Below are 23,411 nucleotides of genomic sequence, written 5' to 3'. Positions count from 1 at the left end.
AGCCTTGATTTATGGGATATGATTTCAGGTTCCTAGGCCATCTGTCAGTCACTCCACTTCCTTTCCTGTCTTCTACAGATGTCATCCAAATTTGCTGAATAGGCTAGAGGACCCTATTGGGAGCTCACAGCCTGATGATGGGGAGATGGTTTTAATCAAGTAATCACAAAAATAAATGTGTAATTAAATTGAGGTAGCTGTGACCATACCATACCAGTCAGGTATGACCTAAGTCAAATCCCTTATGATTATACAGTGGAGGTGACGAATAGTTTCAAGGGATTAGATCTGGTAGATGGAGTGCCTAAAGAACTATGGACAGAGGTTCATGACATTGTACAGAAATCAGCGACCAAAATCATCCGAAAGAAAAAGAAATGCAAGAAGGCAAAGTGGTTGTCTGAGGAGGCTTTACAAATAGCTGAGAAAAGAAGAGATGTGAAAGGCAAGGGAGACAGGGAAAGATATACCAACTGAATGCAGAGTTCCAGAGAGTAGCAGGGAGAGATAAGAAAGGCTTCTTAAATGAACAGTGCAAAGAAATAGAGGAAAACAATAGAATGGGAAAGGCTAGAGATCTCTTCAAGAAAATTGGAAATATCAAGGGAACATTTCATGCAAAGATGGGCACAGTAAAGGACAGGAATGGCGAGAATCGAACAGAAGCAGAAGAGATTATGAAGAAGTAGGAAGAATACACAGAAAAAAAACTACACAAAAAAGGTCTTAATGACCTGAATAGCCACAATGGTGTGGTCACTTACCTAGAGCCAGATACCCTGGAGTGTGAAGTCAAGTGGGCCTTAGGAAGCATTACTATGAACAAAGCTAGTGAAAGGGATGGAATTCCATCTGAGCTATTTAAAATCGTAAAAGATGATGCTGCGAAAGTGCTGCACTCAATATTTGCTCAGCAAATTTGGAAAACTCAACAGTGACCACAGGACTGGAAAAGGTCAGTTTTCATTCCAGTCCCAAAGAAAGACAGTGCCAAAGAATATTCAAACTACCATACAATTATGCTCATTTCATGCTACCAAGGTTATACTCAAAATCCTTCAAGCTAGGCTTCAGCAGTACTTGAATAAGAACTTCCATTTTTAGTAGCTGAGTTTAAATAAGTCAGAGGAACCATAGATCAAATTGCCAGTATTCATTGGGTCATAGAAAAAGCAAGGGAATTCCAGAAAAATATCTACTTCTGCTTCCTTGAGTAAATCCTTTGACTGTGTGGATCACAACAAACTGGATAATTCTTAAAGGGATGGGAGTACCAGACTGCTTTACCTGTCTCTTGAGAAACCTGTATGCAGGTCAAATAGCAACAGTTAGAACCTTACATGGAAGAACTGGCTGGTTCAAAATTGGGAAAGGAGTACAGCAAGGCCATATATTGTCATCGTGCTTATTTAACTTCTATGCAGAGTACATCATGCGAAATGTTGGGCAGGATGAATCACAAACTGGGATTAAGATTGCCGGGAGAAATATCAACAACCTCAGATATGCAGATGATACCACTCTAGTGGCAGAAAGTGAAGAGGAACTAAATTGCCTCTTGCTGAAGGTAAAAGAGGCTTGAAACTCAACATTAAAAAAACTAAGATCAGGGCAGCCAGTCCCGTTACTTCATGACAAATAGAAGGGGAAAAAAGTGGAAACAGTGACAGATTTTATTTTCTTGGGCTCCAAAATCACTGTGGATGGTGACTGCAGCCATGAAATTAAAAGATGCTTGCTCCTTGGAAGGAAAGCTATGACAAACCTAGAGTGCATTTGAAAAAGCAGGGACATCACTTTGCCAACAAAGGTCCATATAGTCAAAACTATAGTTTTTCCAGTAGTCATGTATGAATGTGAGAGTTGGACCATAAAGAAAGCTGAGTGCCAAAGAATTGATACTTTTGGATTGTGGTGCTGGAGAGGACTCTTGAGAGTCATTTGGACTGCAAGGAGATCAAACCAGTCAATCCTAAGGAAATCAACCCTGAATATTCATTGGAAGGACTAATGCTGAAGCTGAAGCTCCAATACTTTGGCCACCTGGTGCTAAGGGCTGACTCATTGGAAAAGACTCTGATGCTGGGAAAGATGGAATGCAAAAGGAAAAGGGGGTAGCAGAAGATAAGATTAGATAGCATCACCAACTCACTGGACATGAATCTGAGCAAACTCAGGGAGATAGTGAAGGACTGAGGAGCCTGTTGTGCTATAGTCCATAGTCCATGGGGTCTCGAAGAGTCAGACATGACTTAGCAACTGAACAACAATAACAAGAACTGTGATAGAGGAGTATTGTTTTCTGAAACTCTGAAAGGTTGATCCCATTTGGAGGGTTAAGGGAAAATTCTCAAAGAGTTTGAAGGGGAAGGGCATAAGCCTCTAGGTAGAGAAACCAGCATATGCAAAGGCCCTGTGGCCTTTCATTGTTTCTTATCAAAGAGCATGACATTGCCACTATTCTGTACTTGTTCTGGTGTCAGCGTGATCTAAGATCTCAGTAGCTTTCCCAACCAACCTGGACATTTTTCTCTCTCTCCCACTTCTAACTTCTCTTGACTCCTTTTTGTTGAAGGCATCATCCCATTTCTTACATCTGTACTCAGACTTTAGGTTTGATGCTTTCCATTTTACCCAGTCTTCTTATTTCTTAAAATCCTCACCAAGATTGTAGGCAAGAGTTTTCCGTAATGAAATATTTATCTGATCTTATCTGTTTCTTGCTCAGAAATCTGCAAAAGGTGCATATAATCTCCTGATGTAATCCCTCTGATAGAGTCACCTCAGCTTGTTTTTCTAGCCTCATGTCCCATATGCATTGCATCTCATGCTCTGGCTGAATGGGATAACCTTGTATTCTGTGAATGGCTCTCCTCCTACTTGGAGCAACTTCCTCTCTAACTTGTCTCTACCTGTCCCTGCAGAAATATTTTCTTTCCTTTAAAGACCACTTCAGGCTGCTGCCACCTCCCAGAAGCCTTTGCTGATGCCTGTCCCACATATGATCTCTCTCCACCAGCCCCTTGTAAGTCTTGTGACACTTTCCACACTTTGGCCTTGAATTATAACCATGTGTACAAGTCCTATCTCTATTTGCTTCTTCCCCACTAGAATTAAAGCTTCTGAAGTCCTCTTGTCCCCTTGAGCCTTGATAGGCAGTAAACAAATACTTGCCGCGTTGACAAGGTGGGGGATGAGCCCAGGATTGTGTAAGGCCGCATGATTCATCCTTTTCCAAGGGAGAATGCAGTTTGCATTTTAGAGACATGCAATGCTGATTTATAAGCGGTTGCTCTCACTGTGTTTCCAAACCCTCAAGGCGAAATTTAATTGTTGCATTTTGTCGGCTTAATTTGAACTTACTTTGAGTTTTAGGAAATTTATTCCCTGAACTCTGTGAAGCTCACTGATAAAAAAAGAAATCTAGAAGAAGTTTAGACAGATTGACATCTTTGTTATATTTTGTGCCTCCCTCCTCTCAAGATGTTTTTTTCCTGGCCTAAGGGCACCACTTTCCTCCCCACAAATACTTGGGGCCGAGGTCTACTTGCCTCATACAGTAACATCTAGAGGTCAGTTGTAACTCACACTAATAATAGTTTGACTCAAGATTCCAGCTAAGTTACAAGTTCCCTCACCCTGTGTTTTAATGCTAGACGTGTAATTGAGAAATCTTCCACCCACTTGTTTAGTGTTTAAATAAACCTTTTAAACTACCTTTTTGGAGTTGCAGCCTAATGGGAAGAGAAAATCTAAACTACATTTGGGGTAAAATTGCCTCTTAAGAAAATATGTTTTGCAGCATTGAAAAAGGCCATCCAGCTTCTAGCTGAGAAAACGTTTTTGTGGCCAGTCCCCTCTCCCTCCTCTCCATTCCTGATCTTGCTTCTGATCCCTATGCTGACCATGTCTAGATTCCACACTTGGTTTATTTAGTGGATTTGGAAATCAATTCAGCCCCTGCCCTTTTTTACTTATTATGATATTTGGGGTTTTTTTTTTGTCTATTAAGGACATAAAGGAACATGCTTATTTTGTGCTATATTGTCACCATGTGTGTTTGAGTTTAACTTCTCTTTTTCTACCTTTGAATGGTCTAGGACTGTGTCCCTAATTTCTTAGGTTTATATTGAAGTGTAAGTCCTTTCCTTTTGATCTGAGTTATGTTTAGCTGCTGGACAATCATCCCTTCCTTTTCTCTCCCTTTTTACCTCTTCAGAAATGGCTTTCAGCTTACTAGACATAGCTTGTCTTATCTCTTAAGTGAATACTGCTATTTACCTGCAGTGATTGGTTCCTTTGCTAGAACTTTTAAATGGAGCTTTGAAGTGGCTGTATTTTAAACTTATCTTTGTCTTACTTTTTGTCCACGTGTCTCTTGGTTTGTATCTTGTCCTGCATAGGAGCCCTGTTGCTGCCCCAGCACATTTACAGTTTGGAAAAATTTAATTGATGGAGGAAGTAGGGCCTTAGAATCATAAATGCAGACTTTGATCAGAGAACTTCTTGTGTATCAGCTAGACCATCTCTTCTTCATTACTTTGTCTAGTAATTTTTTTTTATATCCATTTTAAGAAGTTCTGCATTCCCCTTTTTAAAATATGAGGATAGCTGTGTATTCAACTAAATAAGGGAAAAAGTCTCCCATCTTAATAGTTTAATGTCCTCTATTTGTATTTTGTTACTAAAGCCCTCCATTGATGTAGAAATGCTATCTTCAAGTGGGGTGAGGACTGCGCCTTGATCTGCATGTTTACTGTTTGGGAGGATGCTCAGAGGCCAAACTGAGAAAATCCTGTGAAAGAAGTAAAGGATTTAACAGATGTTATAAGTTAGGCATGCAGACCCTAAAAAAAAATTAAAGGTAGAGCTTGTTAGATTGGCAAAGAAAGATTTTTATCATTAGTAGATGAATTATATACCTGAGGACTTCCCCCCCTCTGAATCTTAGAATAATATGGCTCTGATTTTCTTATGAGTCCACATCCCAACAGTCCCAGCCGCCACCTTCACTCTACTAGCTCCTGAGGCTGGGAGCATCATCCAAAATCATAACTTAACATTGTTCTCATCTGTCTTAGAATGAGCTAGATGCCACAGCCCTCAGCCCTCAGGGCTCCTTCATGAAGCACGTGGATGATGCCTGGTGTTCTCTTTTTGTGTAGGGAAGGTGTCTCCATCCTGGTGGGCCCCACAATCCCTCTTGAAGCGAGAGTGTCAAAGGTGGTGCTGACTTGGAAGCAAAGTAGAGGTTAGAGCCCCACTTCTGTGATTGGCTGGCCCCTCCTTTGTATGAGCTGAGTTGGACCTGTTATGCATGCTCTCTTGTCCTGCTTTCCCTCCTCTGTAAATAATAAGGGATGGCGAGCTGTCTCCTGTGACATGGGAACCAAAGGTTGAATCTATATAATGCTTCCTACTTTCCTGCAAGTACTTTCCCACATGACATCATTTCCCCCACACCTCAGCAGTCACATTTACAGGGTATGTTTTGTCACAGCGCGCTGTAAAAATAGGGAAATGCAACCCAGATAACTTCTATATGGTCTCCGCATCTCACTAGTGACGAAACTGAAACTCTGGCCTGGGTCCCCTCACTTCCTAAGCGTCACTGTATGCTCTTCAGTACCCAGACTCAGGAACCAGCTTGTCACACGTGACCCACGGCAACTTCCGCCGCAGCTGATGCTGAGGGGTCTCTCATCCACCAGGTTCTGCTGATGGGGTGGCCTGTGGATTTCACAGTTCCTGTTGTTCTCATTGCCTCTTGTTCTGCTCTTCATCAGCTCTGTGTCTCTGGGACTACTTCTTCCCTTTGAGAAACCACCTCCTAGGCATTTGGTATAAGTTTTATGGGAAAGTTGGCTGGCAGAGCCCAAGTGGACTCCCCACCTTTCTGTAGCTCACTTTCCTTACTGGAGCAGTCTTTCATGCCTCAATTCGTAAGTGATTAGGTAGCAATTAATGAGTTGAGACATTCGGATTCTTCTACTGAGCACCAGCTGTATGCTCGCTGGTGCAGTCATCCCACCTGTCCCTAGAGGACTCGGGAATGAGACAGATATCCTCAGCATGATACCAATTTATATTGAATCAGGGCACTGGGAAGGGACTCATGGCACCTGGGGAGTCAAGGCAAGCCGCGAGAGTGGGGAGGAGACGTGCACTGAAGGCGAGGCAGTGCTATTCTAGGCAGGAGGGAACAGTTTGTGCACTACGTGGGGATGTGACAGTTTGCGATATTTTAGGGGAATGGCCTGTTGTGCCACACGGCTAGGAATTTAGGCTACAAGATGGTCACATGAACTGAAGCTCATAGGCACTCAATTGTGAAGGCTTGGTGAGCCATAAAAAGTGAGTGAAGGTTTTGATCTGATCAGATTTTTTTTTGATACCTGTTAATAAAGCAAGAAATTCTCGCTCAGGAGGGCCAAGTCCACAGGCAGCAGGGTCTTGGCCACAGCCTTCATCGCCAGGGTCCCTGGTTCTGCATTACTGTGTGCTGGACCCTGCCTCCTTCCAGCAAGCCCACAACTCTAGCACTGACCACGGAACACAGTGTAGTTTTATGAACAGGGGCCAGTCTGCTAGGGAAACCACCTGCTTCCCGGAAACACGCTGCCATTTCCCAGTTTGCAGCACCTGCAGGGACTCAGGGTGCCTCCATCTCTGCTGTGTGCCCCAGGAGTAGAGTCCCTGGTTCCAAAAGAGTTCAGTTTCATTCAGGTTTTAAATCTGTGACGTCCAGTGGGCTTTTTTCTGTTCAGTTCTGCCACCAGATTGCAGAATTAGATCCTGATCTGCAAGTGCTTGATTCAGACAGCCGGGTCTGGGGACTCAGCTCTGAGGCTCTGGGGTGTGGGTAGATGGCCCCTAACCGAGCCCCATCACCCCAGACTCCTCCTTTCCACCCCACAGTTGGCCACAGTGCTTTCTCCAAACATCCTCCACTCGTCTTTGCCTGTGCTATCTCCCCAACTAGCCTTTTAGGATTTATGGGTATCCTGGTTTTCCTGGCCTCGCCATCACCACATGCTTTCCTGGCTCCCACCCCACGCCTTCCTCCCTTTCCGCATTCCTGGCTGTCACACTTGTCCTCTGGTCAAGATAAGAGCCCTGGATTCAACGTCACCTCACTTTGCTCTTTTTAAGTCATGGGTGTTTGGTATCGATGCTGTCATTTCCCGAAGGCCCCTGCAGGTGTCAAGCACAGTGTTAAGTGTTTTGTACTTTTGCAGCTGCTGGCCCTTTTTTTCCTTACTACCATCCCTGAGGCCCTTATGTTTCATTATTATTTCTATCTTGTCGATCAGGAAACAGATACGTAATAGGCTGCAGGTAGTTAAGCCCCTTAGGAAGACCATAGTCAGTGAGGCTGTGAACCGGGGCCCTGAAGCTCATGTCCCTTTAAATCCAGGGTCTGGGCTCTCAACCTGCCTGTGGACCCAGCCTACAGTGGTCAGGAGTCCTCCTCTTCCCTTTTTCTTTCTTTGTAAAGATTTCTTTGTTCATTTTTGGCTGTGCTGGATCTTCATTGGTGTGTGTGGGCCTTCTTCAGTTGTGGCGAGTGGGGGGCTGCTGTCTAGTTTCCGTGTTCAGGCTTCTCATTGCAGGGGTTTTTCTTGTCGCTGAGCACAGCCTCTAGGTGCTCATGCTCAGGTAGTTCGGGCTCACGGGCTTGGTTGTGCTGCAGCATATAGGCTCTTCCTGTGTCCCCTGCATCAGCAGGTGGATTCTTTGCCACCGAGCCACCAGGAAAGCCCCTCCCCTTTTTCTTGGATAAACAAATCCAAGTTGTTTTTTTTTTTAATTTTATTTTTAATTGGAGGATAATTACAATATTGTGTTGGTTTCTGCCATAGGTCCCCTCCCTCTTGAGCCTCCCTCCCATGAATCCAAGCGTTAAAAATAGAGGCACATGTTCGATGCACGATACTGGATGCTTGGGGCTGGTGCACTGGGACGACCCAGAGGGATGGAATGGGGAGGGAGGAGGGAGGAGGGTTCAGGATGGGGAACACATGTATACCTGTGGCGGATTCATTTTGATATTTGGCAAAACTAATACAGTTATGTAAAGTTTAAAAATAAAATAAAATTAAAAAAAAAATAGAGGCACATGTATACAAAAATGTATACATGTATACAAAAAGAAAGTACACAAATCACGTGTGTATAGCCCAGTGACTTGCACAAAGAGCACCCGAGAAACCTTATCTATGCCTCTTCCAGTCTCAAGGGGAGCCACCACCCCAACTTCTAATACCAGAGGTAAATCCTGCCTGTGTGTGAGCTTCTATAAATGTGGTCATGCCATATGCATTCTTTTGTGGCTGGTGTCTTTCTAAATTCAGGCATGAGAAGTATTTATAAATGTACACTATCCATTTATAAATACCCACTCCTAATTGATCTTACTTTTCCTAGTTTCTCAGTCAGTAAAGAGGCAAAGTTTACTTCTGGGACCTCGTCAACATTGTTAGGATGTGCCATTGAAGTGGGCTTTCTCAAAGACACTCATGTTCTTCCTGGAGGTGAATAACAGATTCCAAGCTGTTTCATTTGCTTCCCTGGTTTTTCCTTTCCATCTTTCCCTCTGTGAGCCGCACCTGCTCTGTGCCTCGTTGGGGTCTGTTCATTTGATTAGGCTCTCCAGCACAGCGGGCAGCGCCAGCTTCCTCTGAGGCCCCCTGTGACTGATGTATTAACATCCGTATGGGTTTCCCCTGGGATGGACGAATGTTCACAGCTTCTGGCAGCAGTTCACTGCACTGTGAATCAGTTTTAAAACTGCCTAAGTATGATGATCATAGACCTCCTGTGTGGTTTAAAGAAGAGGACACCTGGGAGAGAGGTGGATATCTTCCAAAGACAAGCATACAGTTCTCTGTCTGTACTTCATGCATCTGCTTTAATCTGGAACATTTAACCCTATAATAAGCCGAGTTCCAGGGGAAGCAGATAAAATTTCCTTCCCCTAATAATCCAGATTGCTGGGAGAAGTATCAATAACCTCAGATATGCAGATGACACCACCCTTATGGCAGAAAGTGAAGAGGAACTAAAGAGCCTCTTGATGAAAATGAAAGAGGAGAGTGAAAAAGTTGGCTTAAAGCTCAATATTCAGAAAACTAAGATCATAGCATCTGGTCCCATCACTTCATGGCAAATAGATGGGGAAGCAGTGTCAGACGTTATTTTTCTGGGCTCCCAAATCACTGCAGATGGTGATTGCAGCCATGAAATTAAAAGACACTTACTCCTTGGAAGGAAAGTTATGACCAACCTAGATAGCATATTCAAAAGCAGAGACATTGCTTTGCCAACAAAGGTCCGTCTAGTCAAGGCTATGGTTTTTCCAGTGGTCATGTATGGATGCGAGAGTTGGACTGTGAAGAAAGCTGAGCACCAAAGAACTGATGCTTTTGAACTGTGGTGTTGGAGAAGACTCTTGAGAGTCCCATGGACTGTAAGGAGATCCAACCAGTCCATTCTAAAGGAGATCAGTCCTGGGTGTTCTTTGGAAGGACTGATGCTAAAGCTGAAACTCCAGTACTTTGGCCACCTCATGCGAAGAGTTGACTCATTGGAAAAGATTCTGATGCTGGGAGGGATTGGGGGCAGGAGAAGAAGGGGACGACAGAGGATGAGATGGCTGGATGGCATCACTGACTTGATAGATGTAAGTCTGAGTGAACCCCTGGAGTTGGTGATGGACAGGGAGGCCTGGCCTGCTGCAATTCATGGGGTTGCAAAGAGTCGGACACGACTGAGCGACTGAACTGAACTGAAAAATCCAGAATTGCTAAAATGGCACCTGATAGAAACTGCCTACCTGGAAGTGCCCACCTTGATGTATGGCAAAAAGAAAAGCTAACCCTCACATCTGCTGTAATTCTTTAGAAATTACAGAAAGCTCTAACAAGCAAGTTTTCTCCCCATGTTGACCACCGTTCATGTGTCATCTTCAGACCTAGATTGTGGTGCCTGGTATTTGGGTCACATAAGTTGGAATGTAGATAGACTTCAACCCCAGTTCTTGTGGTCTTATCTTCAAGGGCAGTAATACAATGCTTTTTGATTCCAACTCCAAATACCCTGTAATAAATGGCATGCTGCTGCTAAGTCGCTTCAGTCGTGTCCAACTCTGTGCGACCCCATAGACTGCAGCCCACCAGGCTCCCCTGTCCCTGGGATTCTCCAGGTAAGAACACTGGAGTGGGTTGCCATTTTCTTCTCCAATGCATGAAAGTGAAAAGTGAAAGTGAAGTTGCTCAGTCATGTCCGACTCTTAGTGACCCCATGGTCTGCAGCCTACCAGGCTCCTCCGTCCACGGGATTTTCCAGGCAAGAGTACTGGAGTGGGGTGCCATTGCCTTCTTCAGAATAAATGGCATAGGTTCAATTAATTCTAATGTGCATGTATTGAAACATCATGTGGACCTGATAAGGACTAACAACACCAAAGCATACTGTGGGCTAAAAAATAGAAGATTTAATAATAAAAAAGAAACAGACTAATTGATGTAGGGAACAAACTAGTGGTTATCAGTGGGGAGAGGAAAGCGGGGAGGGACAAATGGGGTAGGGAATTAAGAGACACAACTATTATGTGTAAAATAAGCTACAAGGATATATTGTACAACACAGAATATAGCCAATATTTTACAATAACTATAAACGGAGTATAACCTTTAAAAGTTGTGACTCAATATGTTATATGCCTGTAACTTACATAATGCTATATTAGATTTCAATTAAAAAATACAGATTTAGTGGTCTAGTGACATAAGTGCCTTGATCTATAATTGTTTTATTTGCATATTTATTTCCTATGACATTCTGTGCAGTTCCCATCATGTGTATTCTGTCATTCAAATTAAGGCTAACGTTAAGGATTTGGGCCAAATAGCCATTTAATATTAGTTATTGGAACCAGTTTGCCAGGAGATAACATATCTAAGGTTCCTTTTGCCTTTTCATACTCTAAGATTCTTAGAGTCTAAGGAGAAATCTTTTCATATATTTGATATTTTGTTTTTATAGAAGAAAAATAAGGACAGATATTTTATTTTCAAGCTTTCATAACTTTCAAGGAAGTTATGTGGGTTTTATGTGCAAGCAGGTAGAAACCTGATATCTTGTATCAGTTTTGAGTTTTGTGCATGCTTAGTTATTTTTCATACTTTGAGTTAGCATTGAAATGAAAATTTAAGTTCTATATTTAATACCCATGGTCTTTAGAATCTGTTAAGGGACTTCAAGTTGCCAATGATAAGTTCCAGAAGGAGCCCAGACTTACCCCAGAGCGTTATGGGAAGGAGAAAACCCTACATACTTCATTTGTTGTTTATGTGTTCATACTTATAGAGGTTTAATGTTGCACTTCTAGATTATCAAGTGATGCTCTGAATAAGAAGAAAGTGAAAGCGGTGGTCTTCAAAGTGCCTAGTTCAGATGTGGGTGGGAAATATTATCACTCCTATTTCTTCCATCCCCTACAGGGTCTTTTCTTTGTAGAGATTTTATAGTATCTGTAATATATTGGTGCTTGGAGTTCAAGAAATTAGATTGTTAAAGAAAAAATATGCTTTAAGATTTTGGTTTAGAAACAAGTGTACACTGGGATTAGTGAAAGTGAAGTCGCTTGGTCGTGTCCAACCCTCAGCGACCCCACGGACTGCAGCCTTCCAGGCTCCTCCGTCCATGGGATTCTCCAGGCAAGAGTACTGGAGTGGGGTGCCAACACTGGGATTAGGTATTAACTAAATACAGGTATTTGTCTGTATTTAACAGGGAAGAAAATAATAGCCAAAAAAACATAGAAGTTCATTTCCCTCTCCCATAAAAGATACTGGCTGTCAGCCCAGGGCAGGTGTCAAGCCCCATCGTGTCACCAGGGTTTGTGCACCCTATCATTTTGTTTTGTGCCCCTCAGCAACTGATTTCCATCTTCAAAGTCATGTTGTGACCCAAAAAGGCTACGGAAGCTCCAGTCATCATGCTCATAGTTCAGTTAGCAGAAAAGAGGGAAAGAAGAGAGAAGGCACACTCCCTTTCCTCTTTTTAAATTCTTTTTCTTTCTTTTTTTTTAATTAATAAACTTATTTTTTAGAGCAATTTTAGGCTAACAGCAAAATTGTATGGAAAGTACAGACAGTTTCCATATCCCCCAGATTCCCTTTCTTTTAGGTTATGAACTAAGTGCCACCCAGCAGCTTCTGCCTACATCTCATCAGACAGAACATGGGCATACCTGGCCAGAGCAAAGCTGAGAGGAGTCATCTTTTACTGGGAGCTTTGCTACCTTTGATAAAACTGTGTTTTGTGGCCAAAGTAGACAGGGAGGTAGTTGAGGAGGAAACTTGAAGTCTTCATTTAACTTAAGACATTCTCTTTTATTATTTTATGTCAATTATGCAGAAGAGATTTAAGTCCAAACATTAAACTGGTACATTTAGAAAGCTGTTTTTGTTTGTTGATTTTGAAATATACTGTACCATGTGTAATTATTATGAGCTCGTAAGGGCTTCATCTTAAGCATCAAAAATAATCATTTTAAATTGTACTAAGAAATCATACAATTATACTAGGTACATAGAAGGAGGAATTTTATGGTAATTTGGAAGTACATTTAGTGTTCTTTTGAAGGAATTTTTTTTTTTATGAAATAAAGCAGCACAATTTAAAAATCTTTATAAAATTTTAAAATATTATTCAATATATATATTTTTTAAACCCTAGACTTTGGCTATTATTTATTTCATTTGTTCCATCAATAAACACTTCAACTTCTATTGCTTTCAAAAGGAAAGCAGAGCAAGAATCTTTCTTTTGTCTTTTTCATAGACGTATACTGTGGTAATGATTAATTGCTTTATGATAAATATTTTTTCTGTCTTCTCTCATGTTCTTCTCCCTAATCATCCCATCTCCAAAAGCGCATACTCCTTCCACGTTACTGCAGATGGTCAGATGCAGCCCGTCCCCTTCCCCCCAGATGCCCTCATCGGCCCTGGCATCCCCCGACACGCTCGCCAGATCAACACCCTCAGCCATGGAGAGGTGGTATGTGCGGTGACCATCAGCAACCCCACGCGACATGTGTACACGGGTGGGAAGGGCTGCGTCAAGGTCTGGGACATCAGCCACCCCGGCAACAAGAGCCCCGTCTCTCAGCTCGACTGTCTGGTGAGTGAGAAGGAACTGGTGCACCAGGGTTATTTCCCCCTGGAGACTCAATAAGGAAATCGCTGTCGGGGCCTGGGTTTTATTCCCATTATGAGGAAATGGAAGCCCATTCTGTTTCCTGTGTTAGCCATTTAGCTCTCCCCACCCTCTCCCCTCAGCGTGAAGGTTTCATTTGTTGCTATTTCAGTGGTTAAATCCCAGAGTTGATGGATTTCTCTTAAAAAAATATTTCAACGGTAGTTTACAGAAGCTGTTCTTGTTTGAATGTGTGTGCAGAAGGGGGTGTCCCGTTTAATGGATGGAGTGCAGCTAGGCCTGGACTCTGAGCCCTGTACTCCACTCCACTTTTAATTTCCCTGCAGCCTTTGGATAAATATTGAAGAGTAAACATTTGATAACATGACATAGAACCATTCTGAACAGGGGCTGTGTTTTCAGGGAGATCTGGCTGAGTTTTATGACCTTAATTTCAGGAAAGAGTTAATAGATCACACTGCACGAAATCAGGGCAGCCATCAGCAGAATGGGGGTGGTGGGGTGGGAGGGAGTGCTCCCTTCAAGCTCCTATGCCACCTCCCCACCCCCACTCCCACAGTAAGAGAATACCATGTTGCATTTTTAGGGATCATAGAACATGTTGGGACATGTCCTTTACAGAGTACCCATGTACAGGACCCATTCATAGACCACGTACCATTGGCCTTGGGCAGACTATAGGCTACCTTGTGGTCCTTGACCCACAGCCTGCCGGGCACACAGCAAGGATTCTGGAGAGGGTGTTTCCAAAAAGAAGACAGACTGTAGTTTTGAGATGAAAAGGATCTTTGGGATAGTCCTTGATTTATTTTTGTAATCAAATAACTTAAACATATATCTATTAATGAAACAGGAGGAAACATACTTAAACACAACTTAACATTCTATGGTAGTAGGAGAGTTCTGTAAAACTCATTTTTTTGAAATCACACTGGTTACAGTTTCTCTCCTCTTTGAACAATAGGCCATGGTTAAAGCACAGTAAAGACTGGCTGTTTCTGTTGGGGACGCGGTTACTTCTTTGTTGGTGGTGGCGGAGGCGGGGGGGTCATTTTAGGTTTCACCTTCCTTTCTAATGTGTTGGTTTTGATAGATAGATGCCTTCTTTTGTTGATTTCTTTGGCCTCTGGATTGAAAGGCTTAAATATGACAGCAGCCAGGTTACAACTGGAGAAAGCAGCTGTGTTAAATTCCCAGACAAGGATCCATCTGGCTAATGAAGACACGGTACAAGCCTTAGGCAGAGAGACTTAAGAGTAATGAAAACCAAAACCCAGGCAGCAAGTCTGCATTTTCTAAATAGTAAATAACAGGGTAATGAGGTCAAAGATTTCTAAACTAGCTTTGAAAAGTGTTTTTTTTCATGGAGAAGTACATGTACACCCACCTTCCATGTACTGATGGTCTCAGTTTTGTCTCTTCAGCAGGAAACTAGGCAGCAGTGGGAATTATATGTGAGCCTTCACATGCACTGAGCAGTCCTCTGAGGTTGCTTTGTTTACTACTCCAAAGGAGCCAGTGGCCATCAGACCCGGATCTTTACTATAGACTGCTTGCTTTGCTAGTGTCCGTGAAATACCACTTTTTAAGTCAACAACCAAGATAGCCGTTAGAGAACATAGCATTGTTACTGCTTGGTCATGCATTATAACAATTGAATTATGTTTATTTCACAGAACAGGGATAACTACATCCGTTCCTGCAAATTGCTCCCTGATGGCTGCACTCTCATAGTGGGAGGGGAAGCTAGTACCCTGTCCATCTGGGACCTGGCAGCTCCCACCCCGCGCATCAAGGCAGAGCTGACGTCCTCGGCCCCTGCCTGCTACGCCCTGGCCATCAGCCCGGACTCCAAGGTCTGCTTCTCATGCTGCAGCGACGGCAACATCGCTGTGTGGGACCTGCACAACCAGACGCTGGTGAGGTGAGCGGGGGTGGTTTCCTAAGTTGGGGCTCCTTGGGTCAGAAAAGTCCCCTCCCCCCATTTCTCCTACTTCTCTGCCTGCCCCCATGTTCTCAGCCCACGCAGGCCAGGCTTGGAACTCGGTGTCAGGACCGTGTCGCTGCCCTCAGGGGCTTACACTCTTGCTGCCATGCTTGGGTGTCACCCAGACTTTGTATTTACCTCCCTAATGTTCCTATTCTTCATGCCAGATTTGTTTAAAAAACATCCCTGGCCTTTGCCAAGGGGCAGAATACCATGGATTAGATGGAGGTACAAAAGGTCCTCAACACTAGATGTTTTTGGCTTTGCCTGGAACCTCATATGTGCAAATAGGAACCAACTGATACAGGATAACAGAAAATCAACAAAAGAACATTAGAAGAGATTCCACGAATTTAACCCACAAAATGGTTTTAAAGTAGCAGTGTTTCTCAATAACTAAATAAGCCCTGTCCAGGGGTCATTTCCCCCAGGAACAAGCCTAGCTGCCTGGAATCTGTCACCTTTGTGTCCCTCCTCGGCTCTGGCCAGCTCCCTCCCTCTGGCCAAGTTGATGCTCATGTCAGAGATGTTAGAGAAAAGCCTTTTGAAAAGGAAGCACTGGACTTCCCTGGTGGTCCAGTGGTTAAGAATCTGACTGCCATTGCAGGGAACGTGGGTTCGATCCCTGGTCTGGGAAGATCCCACACGCCGTGGGGCAGCTAATAAGCCCATGCGCCACAACTACCGATCCTGTGCTCCGCAACAAGAGAAGTCACCATGATGAGAAGCCCATGCACCACAGCTAGGGAGTAGCCGCCCACTCACCCAAAAAATAAATGAATAAATAAATAAAGGAAGCAGTGATTAAACATCTAAAGCAGGATGGACCTATGTTTTGCCCTTTAACGTCACAGTTCATCTTCACTTAGAAACATTGTGTGTGATACATTTTTAGATTCATAGGTTACTTAGCAGAACTCCCTCCATGCTTCCAGGCCACGGGCTGGAGGGAAGGAAGAGAGCATGGAACTCATTAAAGCGGCTCACTCTTCAGCCTTTTCTGTAGAAATCTACCAAGTCTTACCACACCAGGCTCTGTCCCTGCATGTGGGTGACAGTCTGCAGTTATTTTATTTTATTTTTGTCACTCTCGGGGCAGCTCAGAATGAGCAAAGTGAACAACTGGAGCCAGAGCCAACAGCCACTTCAAACTTCTAGCCTAGTGATTGTTGGTTATTTTTTCTTAGTTTTCTGCCTTTTTTTTAACTTAATAAATACACTTTCAAAACATTCATTTGAAGTGCTTTTCAAGTATTCATCTGTTTAACCCCTGTCACTTGTGCACTGCTTTATCCTGATGTTAGCGTGGAGGCGCTGCAAAGGGGTTTGGGCACCCTGCCCTCTCGTGTGCTCTGATCTCCTGCTCTGTGCCAGCCCCTGGGGAGTAAGTACCTGTTGGATATGATGGGATATTGCCTCACACATCTCTCTGTTTGGACTGGCCACACGCAGCTAGTGGCCACCCTGTGTGACAGGGCAGTGCAGAGTCTGTTGAATATCTGTGTATGTCTGTGACCCAGCACGTTCTGAACAGCCCTAAAAGCTGCTTTCTAGGAGCCTTAGTGCAGAGCTGAGATGGGTGTATGGAGGGATGGAGAAATGAGCACCAGCTACGTGCTTAGGTCCCCAGAGAAACAGTTGTTCTCAAGGAGTACAGGTATTTCATGAGTTCCAGAGGTAAGAAGAATTCAGAGGCTGAAATGAAAAGGAGGTCCTTGGGTTTCACAAGGTTTTTGAAGACGGAAAAGCAGCACTTTGGAAAGGTGGGGTAGGACTACAAGGTGGGGTAGGACTACAGTAGGCCTGGGGGACCAGTGGGGACACCTTGGATGCAGGCTGGGACTTTGAGGGACAGATTTGGGGTGCATGGGGGAGAAGACCATGGTGGAAGTTCTGAGTAGTTTTCAGAAGAGAGACTTTTGAAATACTGCTTTGTATCTTGTCTCAGAATTCAGGGCAGCAGTGGAGCTCACATCCTCTCCTCCATGCCCTTTACATTCCAAGCTCAGCTTTGAAGTGTGAAGCTCTGAGGGAGTAATAAGGTAACAAGAAGAAGAGGCAGTGGAAACTTTGCTATGAGTGTTGAGTTCCCAAGCAGTTCTCTCATGGATTCTGCCTGGTTTGCCATTGTGATCGAGCCTTGGAACACCTCTCACCTATTCCAGTCACTCCCCTGCCTGCTCCCTCTTGGTCTGCAAAACCAGGCCCATGACCCCCTACACCATCAGCCCTGTGGTAGGTTACATCACCCTCCCTTCAGCAAGTCCCACCTGAGGCCTGGCAGAGCGTCTGTGCTCAGCAAACCCCTGTTGGTTATTCTTGGTGGTGATTCATTGTGTGTGTGTGTGTGTGTGTGTGTGTGTGTGTGTGTGTGTGTGTTTAAGTATAGTTGATTTTCAATGTTGTGCTAATTTCTGCTGTACAGCAGAATGATTCAGTTAGATACATATATACATTTTTTTTTAATATTCTTTTCCATTATGGTTTATCTCAGAAGATTGGATGAAGTTCTCTGTGCTGCAGAGTATGACCTTGTTGTTTATTCATTCTAAATGTAATAATTTGCATCTACTAACCCCAAACTCCCAGTCCATCCCTCTCCCTCTGCCCCATCCTATCCTTGGCAACCACAAATGTGTTCTCTGGGTCTTTGGTGGTGGTTATTGACTAAGGCACGAGATTCCCCTTCAAGAGAACAAAGGCCTTGTGCTGGGATTCCAAGCAGGACCATGCCCAGGGATCAGTCAGCAATCAGCTCTCTCTGCCCCATGCGGCTGAGTCAGGAGGCTGGCATGCCGCTTTGTCTCTGGGAGTCCAAATTTCCTAATGCAGGGCTTTTTCTAATAGAGAACGCAAGGTTGAGTCAATACATGAGCTCATGCTTTGCTGGCACGAAGGGCATCTCGGTGCTACTCACTCATGGAAATGGGTGTGCTCCCGGGCCCCGAGTCCGTGGTGTGGTGATACAGGCCTTTGCAGTTAGAGGCAAAGCCTGCCTCTTTTTGTAAGGAATACACTTGGGATTCTGTGTGTTTGTCTTTTTTTCCCCCCTTCTTTTCACACTTAAACACTTTTCCAGACCTGGGAGGAATTTCACCTTCCAGACAGATTTGTAAGAATAGCTCTTGGAGCGTATTTAACTTCTCCTGTGTGGTGACCTAAAACAGCATTCCATTTCTTCAGCACTTGGATCATGAAAAAAGGAAAAGAAAATCTGCAGGTGCCGTTTCCTCTCCTCCTCGAGGGAAGAAGGTTGGTTTGATCTTGCACATCAGCAGACACAAGGAGATGACACACGCCCGGCGAGTCCAAAACTAACAACACAACAGTGTTTACCTTGAGCTCTGGCAGGAAATCATTATTCAATCTGGTTTGTTTTATCAGGCAATTCCAGGGCCACACGGACGGGGCCAGCTGTATTGACATTTCTAATGATGGCACCAAGCTCTGGACAGGCGGCTTGGACAACACGGTCCGGTCCTGGGACTTGCGCGAGGGGCGGCAGCTGCAGCAGCACGACTTCACCTCCCAGGTGCGCACTCGTCCCTCCCCGGGACCCTCCCTCACCTCCCCCACCCTCACCCCCAGGAGAGTGGAAGCTAGACAAACAGACCAGAATTTCATTTGAGATACACACACACACACACACACACCCCCCCAAATCACCCTGAAACACTTAGACTGGCTTTTAAAATGCTGTAGGTAAAGACTTGTTAGTTGTTTTGTTTATCGGTGAATTCATTGCAGGAATTTGTGCCGTGAAGAAAGTACAGGGTCTGATGTGTTGTCCATCTTCTCACCATCTGATGTAGGGGTGAGAGATGATTTGATTCTCATATAAATAGACCTTTAAAAATATGCAGGGATGTCACAAGGAGTAGAGAAAAATCACAACAGCTCTACAAGTTAATTCATTTCACTTACATCAGGGAGCTTAAAAAATACAGTGGTATCTCAGTGGATGCCTGTTTTATTAGTCATCCCTTAGAAATTGGACTCATGGCTGACTAGATTTATGGAATTTTGAAATGATAGGAAAATGGCAACTTTGATTTTGCATTGTGGAGATTATTTAGATGTCAAGTGTCTGAATCTAGGCCTGTTTGGGGAAAGACAGTGCATGCCATGTTAACTGTTTTCTGATGGTGGAATTGTTTTATTTTGTCATGACTTATTTACTTTTTTTTTTTTTTTTGGTAATAAAAATAATTAGAAAAGTATGACAGAAATAGAAAGCAGCTATATGTTCAACTAAATTTCATATCCCTGTCAAAATTCTGTCGAGTTCCTTATAGTCTTCCCTGTTCCCTTCCAGCCCTGTTTCCGTTATGGTTAGGATTCTATTTTCAGTCTACATTTTTTTATTAAAAAAAATTCTTATGAAAAATTTCAAATATATATGAGAACAGAGAATGTTCAAGCATATATGAAAGCACAGAGAATTATATGATAAACCCCATATGCCCATCACCCAACTTCAGTTCCTAACACATAACCCTTCTCATCTGTCATCCCTGCCTCCAAACACTGGATTATGTTTATTAAAGTAAATCCCAGACATTGTATCATTTCATCCATAAGTATCTCAGTTAGTATCTATAAAAGACAGGCTTTCAAGAATCCACGTGCAATATAGGAGACATGGAGTTTGATCCCTGGGTCATTAAGATCCCCTGGAGGAGGAAATGGCAACCCACTCCAGTATTCTTCCCAGAAAAATCCCATGAATAGAGAAACCTGGAGGGCTATTATCCATGGGGTCGCAAGAGTTGGTTATGACTTAGTGACTAAACCATCACCACTAACTGTAAAAGACAACCCTTTTAGATAACACACATGAATACCTTTATTAGTTCCTGAGAATTTACTTCTTGATTTTATCACGCATGGAGTAAGTGTTGTTTTTCTTTCTCATTCCTTCAAGGTCTTTAACACTTGACTTATCTGGGTTGGGTTGCTTGTCCTGTAGACTTGGCCACAGCCTGCGCTTTACTTACTACATCCTCCTGTTCTTGCTAGTTTTCCCCTTTGTTGTCTGTTCACTTCCCAGGTCTATATGGGCAAACTACTCAGTGAGCCTCTCTGCTTCTTGTAGATATTCTCCCTTGGGTATTGCCCAACTGGGGAGTGGCTGGCTGTGGGCATGGAGAGCAGCAACGTGGAAGTCCTCCACGTGAACAAACCTGACAAGTACCAGCTGCATCTCCACGAGAGCTGTGTGCTGTCCCTAAAATTCGCTTATTGTGGTGAGTTCAGCTGAAAGGAAACCGGAGGACGCCGGTGGCCGAAATGGAAAATACTTCTAAAAAAATACAGTGGAGATCATATCTGGAAAAAATGTTGTTCTCTGAGCAGCTGGATGCAATCATTCTATTGTCTTAAAATTGTCCCTCAGAGCATAGTGATGTCTGTTTCGGTCTGTTTCCCTAATTTGAGAAAAGTCAGCAGGCGATAAAATTGCCTAATACAAGGTTTTGACGCATGTTTGTTTTTAGTGAAGAGAATCAGAAGTGTGGGTGGAGGGCAGTTAGGTACCCCTCTGAGGGGGATGGGTGGGAATTTGTAGGAGAATGAGGCAGGAGCAAAGGAGGTCGTTGTGGACTGACCAGGATGAGGAGCCCATGGTCAGAGAAGGGAGCATTTTGGGGCGCCCAGACCATTACACTCTGCAGTGAGGAGTATGAGAGAAGTTCATGGGGAATACTTATTCATGAGATGAAGGGTGGGTTAATAGCTATCACATTATACTGACCACATTCTATGTGCCATATATCCTATCTGCCATTTAACTTAGATTCCTCATTCAATCCTTTCTAGTCCCATTTATCATAAGGAGACTAACAGAAAACAACTTCATTGATTGACAGAGGACCCACTGTGTGCTGGGTGTGAAGCTACTTGTCATGTTTCCAGTGGCTAATGGGACTGACATGGTCCCTGCCACCGCTTTGATTAAACCCAAGATCACAGATGGTTCACAATGGAGCCCATATTTAAAACCTGCCTTCTCTACTTATGTCACACCCTTGGGCATGATAGCTCATAATTAAACAATGCTCTGAGTTTGATTAAGTTCAGGTAGCTAATATATACCAGGAATTTTGATCTTATTACCTGTTCCTTTGCTAATTCTAGGTAAATGGTTTGTGAGTACTGGAAAAGATAACCTCCTCAATGCTTGGAGGACCCCCTATGGAGCTAGTATATTCCAGGTAAGTCAGTGCTCCTCACCCAGAATGGCAACATTTGGACTACAGTGTTCCTGATGATGCTGGAAGTGAAGGTGCCTTGGAGGGACAGGGCCTGGAGCATCTCTATTCCACCAAACACACATCCATTGTTTTCTCTTCCAGTCCAAAGAGTCCTCATCTGTGCTCAGCTGTGACATCTCTGTGGATGACAAATACATTGTCACTGGCTCAGGGGACAAGAAGGCTACAGTCTATGAAGTCATCTACTGAAAACATTATGTAGTTTAATGTTTATAGTTGAATTGGGCCAAAATGTTTTGAATTTGTAGAAATAGAAAAGTCGTAACTTTAAAAACACAAAAACCTGTTTCCAAACCTTGACACAAAACTACTTTGCGTCTACAAAGAGGAGGCAACGAGCACATCAAGAGAAGGTCACCTATCTACCTAGACCAAATGGAGCACCGAGGCAACGTGGACAGAGGGGTGAGGGTTGCAGGCTCCAGGAACGGAGCCTGCCGGCCCAGGCAGAGTTCATCCTTTTCTTTCTGTGAGGTCTGCCGAGATTACCTTTCTGTTCCTTGTGGTTTTCCTCCTATCTGTCCTTGGTAGATCAGTGGTGTCTCCAATTAACTTGTTTCCCGGTTTTGCATCTTGTGAAATGTTTTTTTTGTATTTTTGTTGAAGGTTAAACATTTGTATAAATTGTAAATATATTTGGTTTATTACAGTAAAGGCTTTAGTACCAATAAGTGGTTTTTCCTTCTCCTCCATTATTGTTTTTAATCATTGGTGTGGGTTCTATAAGCAAAGTTCAGAAATTTGTACAGGAAGTTTTAAAATGCGCTTCTTGTTTTATAAATATATTTGGTCACAGACTCCTGGTGCACTAGGACCTAATTACCTCTTCTGAGTTAATCAGGAAGTCAAGAGGAAGAATAATAAGTAACCAAAGGTTTATTAATGATGATTTTATTTGGGAAGCTAACATAACATGACTTAAGCCAAGATTCATTCTTTTGTTTGGATACTCTTGTGATTCGAGGTTGTCAATTAAAGCTTTACTTTTTCTTGGTGATTCACTGGGAGACAGAATACTCTTTTTTTCTAGGAAAGCCTGGCACTTTCAAATCTATAGTCTCCCTTTACAGGCTTTACATTTCAAGAAATGAAGGTGACTTGGGTTTAGTGCTAAGACTGATGATATCCACAAAGCTGTGGAGTTCATTAAACTGTAGAAGAAAGGTGACATGCCCGCTGGTTTTATCTCATTAATACTTATTTGATCTATTATATTAATTGACTTAAGCCAACCACACCCAGCACTTTGCTCCATCCTTCTCATTAAGGCTTTCCCTACAGCTGCAGCCCTTCCTGCCTGTCATTAGTCTGTTCTTTATCTTCGTGGACAAGCATCTACTAATTTGATTAGATGGAACCTGTAACCCTGGGCTTTTAATAAGTTGCCATGCATGATTCCTCCTGAAAAGGCCACATGGCTCATTCTTTATATACCTATTATTTACTGCTATATTTTCAAAAATCATGGTTAATAATTTCAAGCCAGGTTTTCTGGCTGTTTAAAAATAGCACCCTAAGGAATTTTATAATGTCCTTGTTTTCTTATGATCCAGCAAGTTGTTGGCAGTTTGTCTTAATATTTTTTATTTGTTATCCAGACCATTTTGTTTTTATACACTTAACAATATTATTTTGTTTACTTTTTGCCAAAATAATGTTTATGTACAGTTTGTTAAATATTTTCTCTTCTCATTAAGTGGATGGCAAAGACCTAATTACTGAAGCTGATTTCTCTCTCATCCCTTCCCTGTATAATGAAGTAGGTTTCTATACTACAGACTCTAATGGGTTCATAACATACTGTTTACCTTTTCTGGTCTCTCTCCTTCCTGCCTCACCTTCCCTGTTTTCTGTAATAGTAGAGTAGAGGTTAAGTTGCTATAACAGCACCCAACAATACAGTGGCTCTGAGACCACAGAGGGTT

General features: G+C 43.1%; 1 protein-coding gene across 10 annotated transcripts in view; it reads left to right on the top strand.

Annotated features, from left to right (window-relative positions):
• Nucleotides 1–22,482, top strand: part of LOC129650193 (transducin-like enhancer protein 1) — a 93,477-nt gene extending 70,995 nt beyond the window's left edge. For 9 of the 10 annotated variants that reach the window (XM_055578416.1, XM_055578414.1, XM_055578413.1 and 6 more), the window contains 6 exons: nucleotides 12,942–13,191; nucleotides 14,904–15,151; nucleotides 18,599–18,746; nucleotides 20,310–20,460; nucleotides 21,350–21,426; nucleotides 21,568–22,482. In XM_055578416.1, coding sequence (XP_055434391.1) covers nucleotides 12,942–13,191; nucleotides 14,904–15,151; nucleotides 18,599–18,746; nucleotides 20,310–20,460; nucleotides 21,350–21,426; nucleotides 21,568–21,675 — 982 coding nt within the window. In that variant the 3' untranslated portion in view covers nucleotides 21,676–22,482. Of the gene's footprint in view, nucleotides 1–12,941; nucleotides 13,192–14,903; nucleotides 15,156–18,598; nucleotides 18,747–20,309; nucleotides 20,461–21,349; nucleotides 21,427–21,567 lie in introns of those variants that run through there. The other variant, XM_055578420.1, reaches the window with a different exon arrangement.
• Nucleotides 22,483–23,411: the final 929 nt, after the last annotated feature.

Source organism: Bubalus kerabau, chromosome 4 (genome assembly GCF_029407905.1).
Source record: "Bubalus kerabau isolate K-KA32 ecotype Philippines breed swamp buffalo chromosome 4, PCC_UOA_SB_1v2, whole genome shotgun sequence".
Taxonomy (NCBI): Eukaryota; Metazoa; Chordata; class Mammalia; order Artiodactyla; family Bovidae; genus Bubalus; species Bubalus kerabau.
This window is presented reverse-complemented; position numbering and strand designations above follow the sequence as displayed.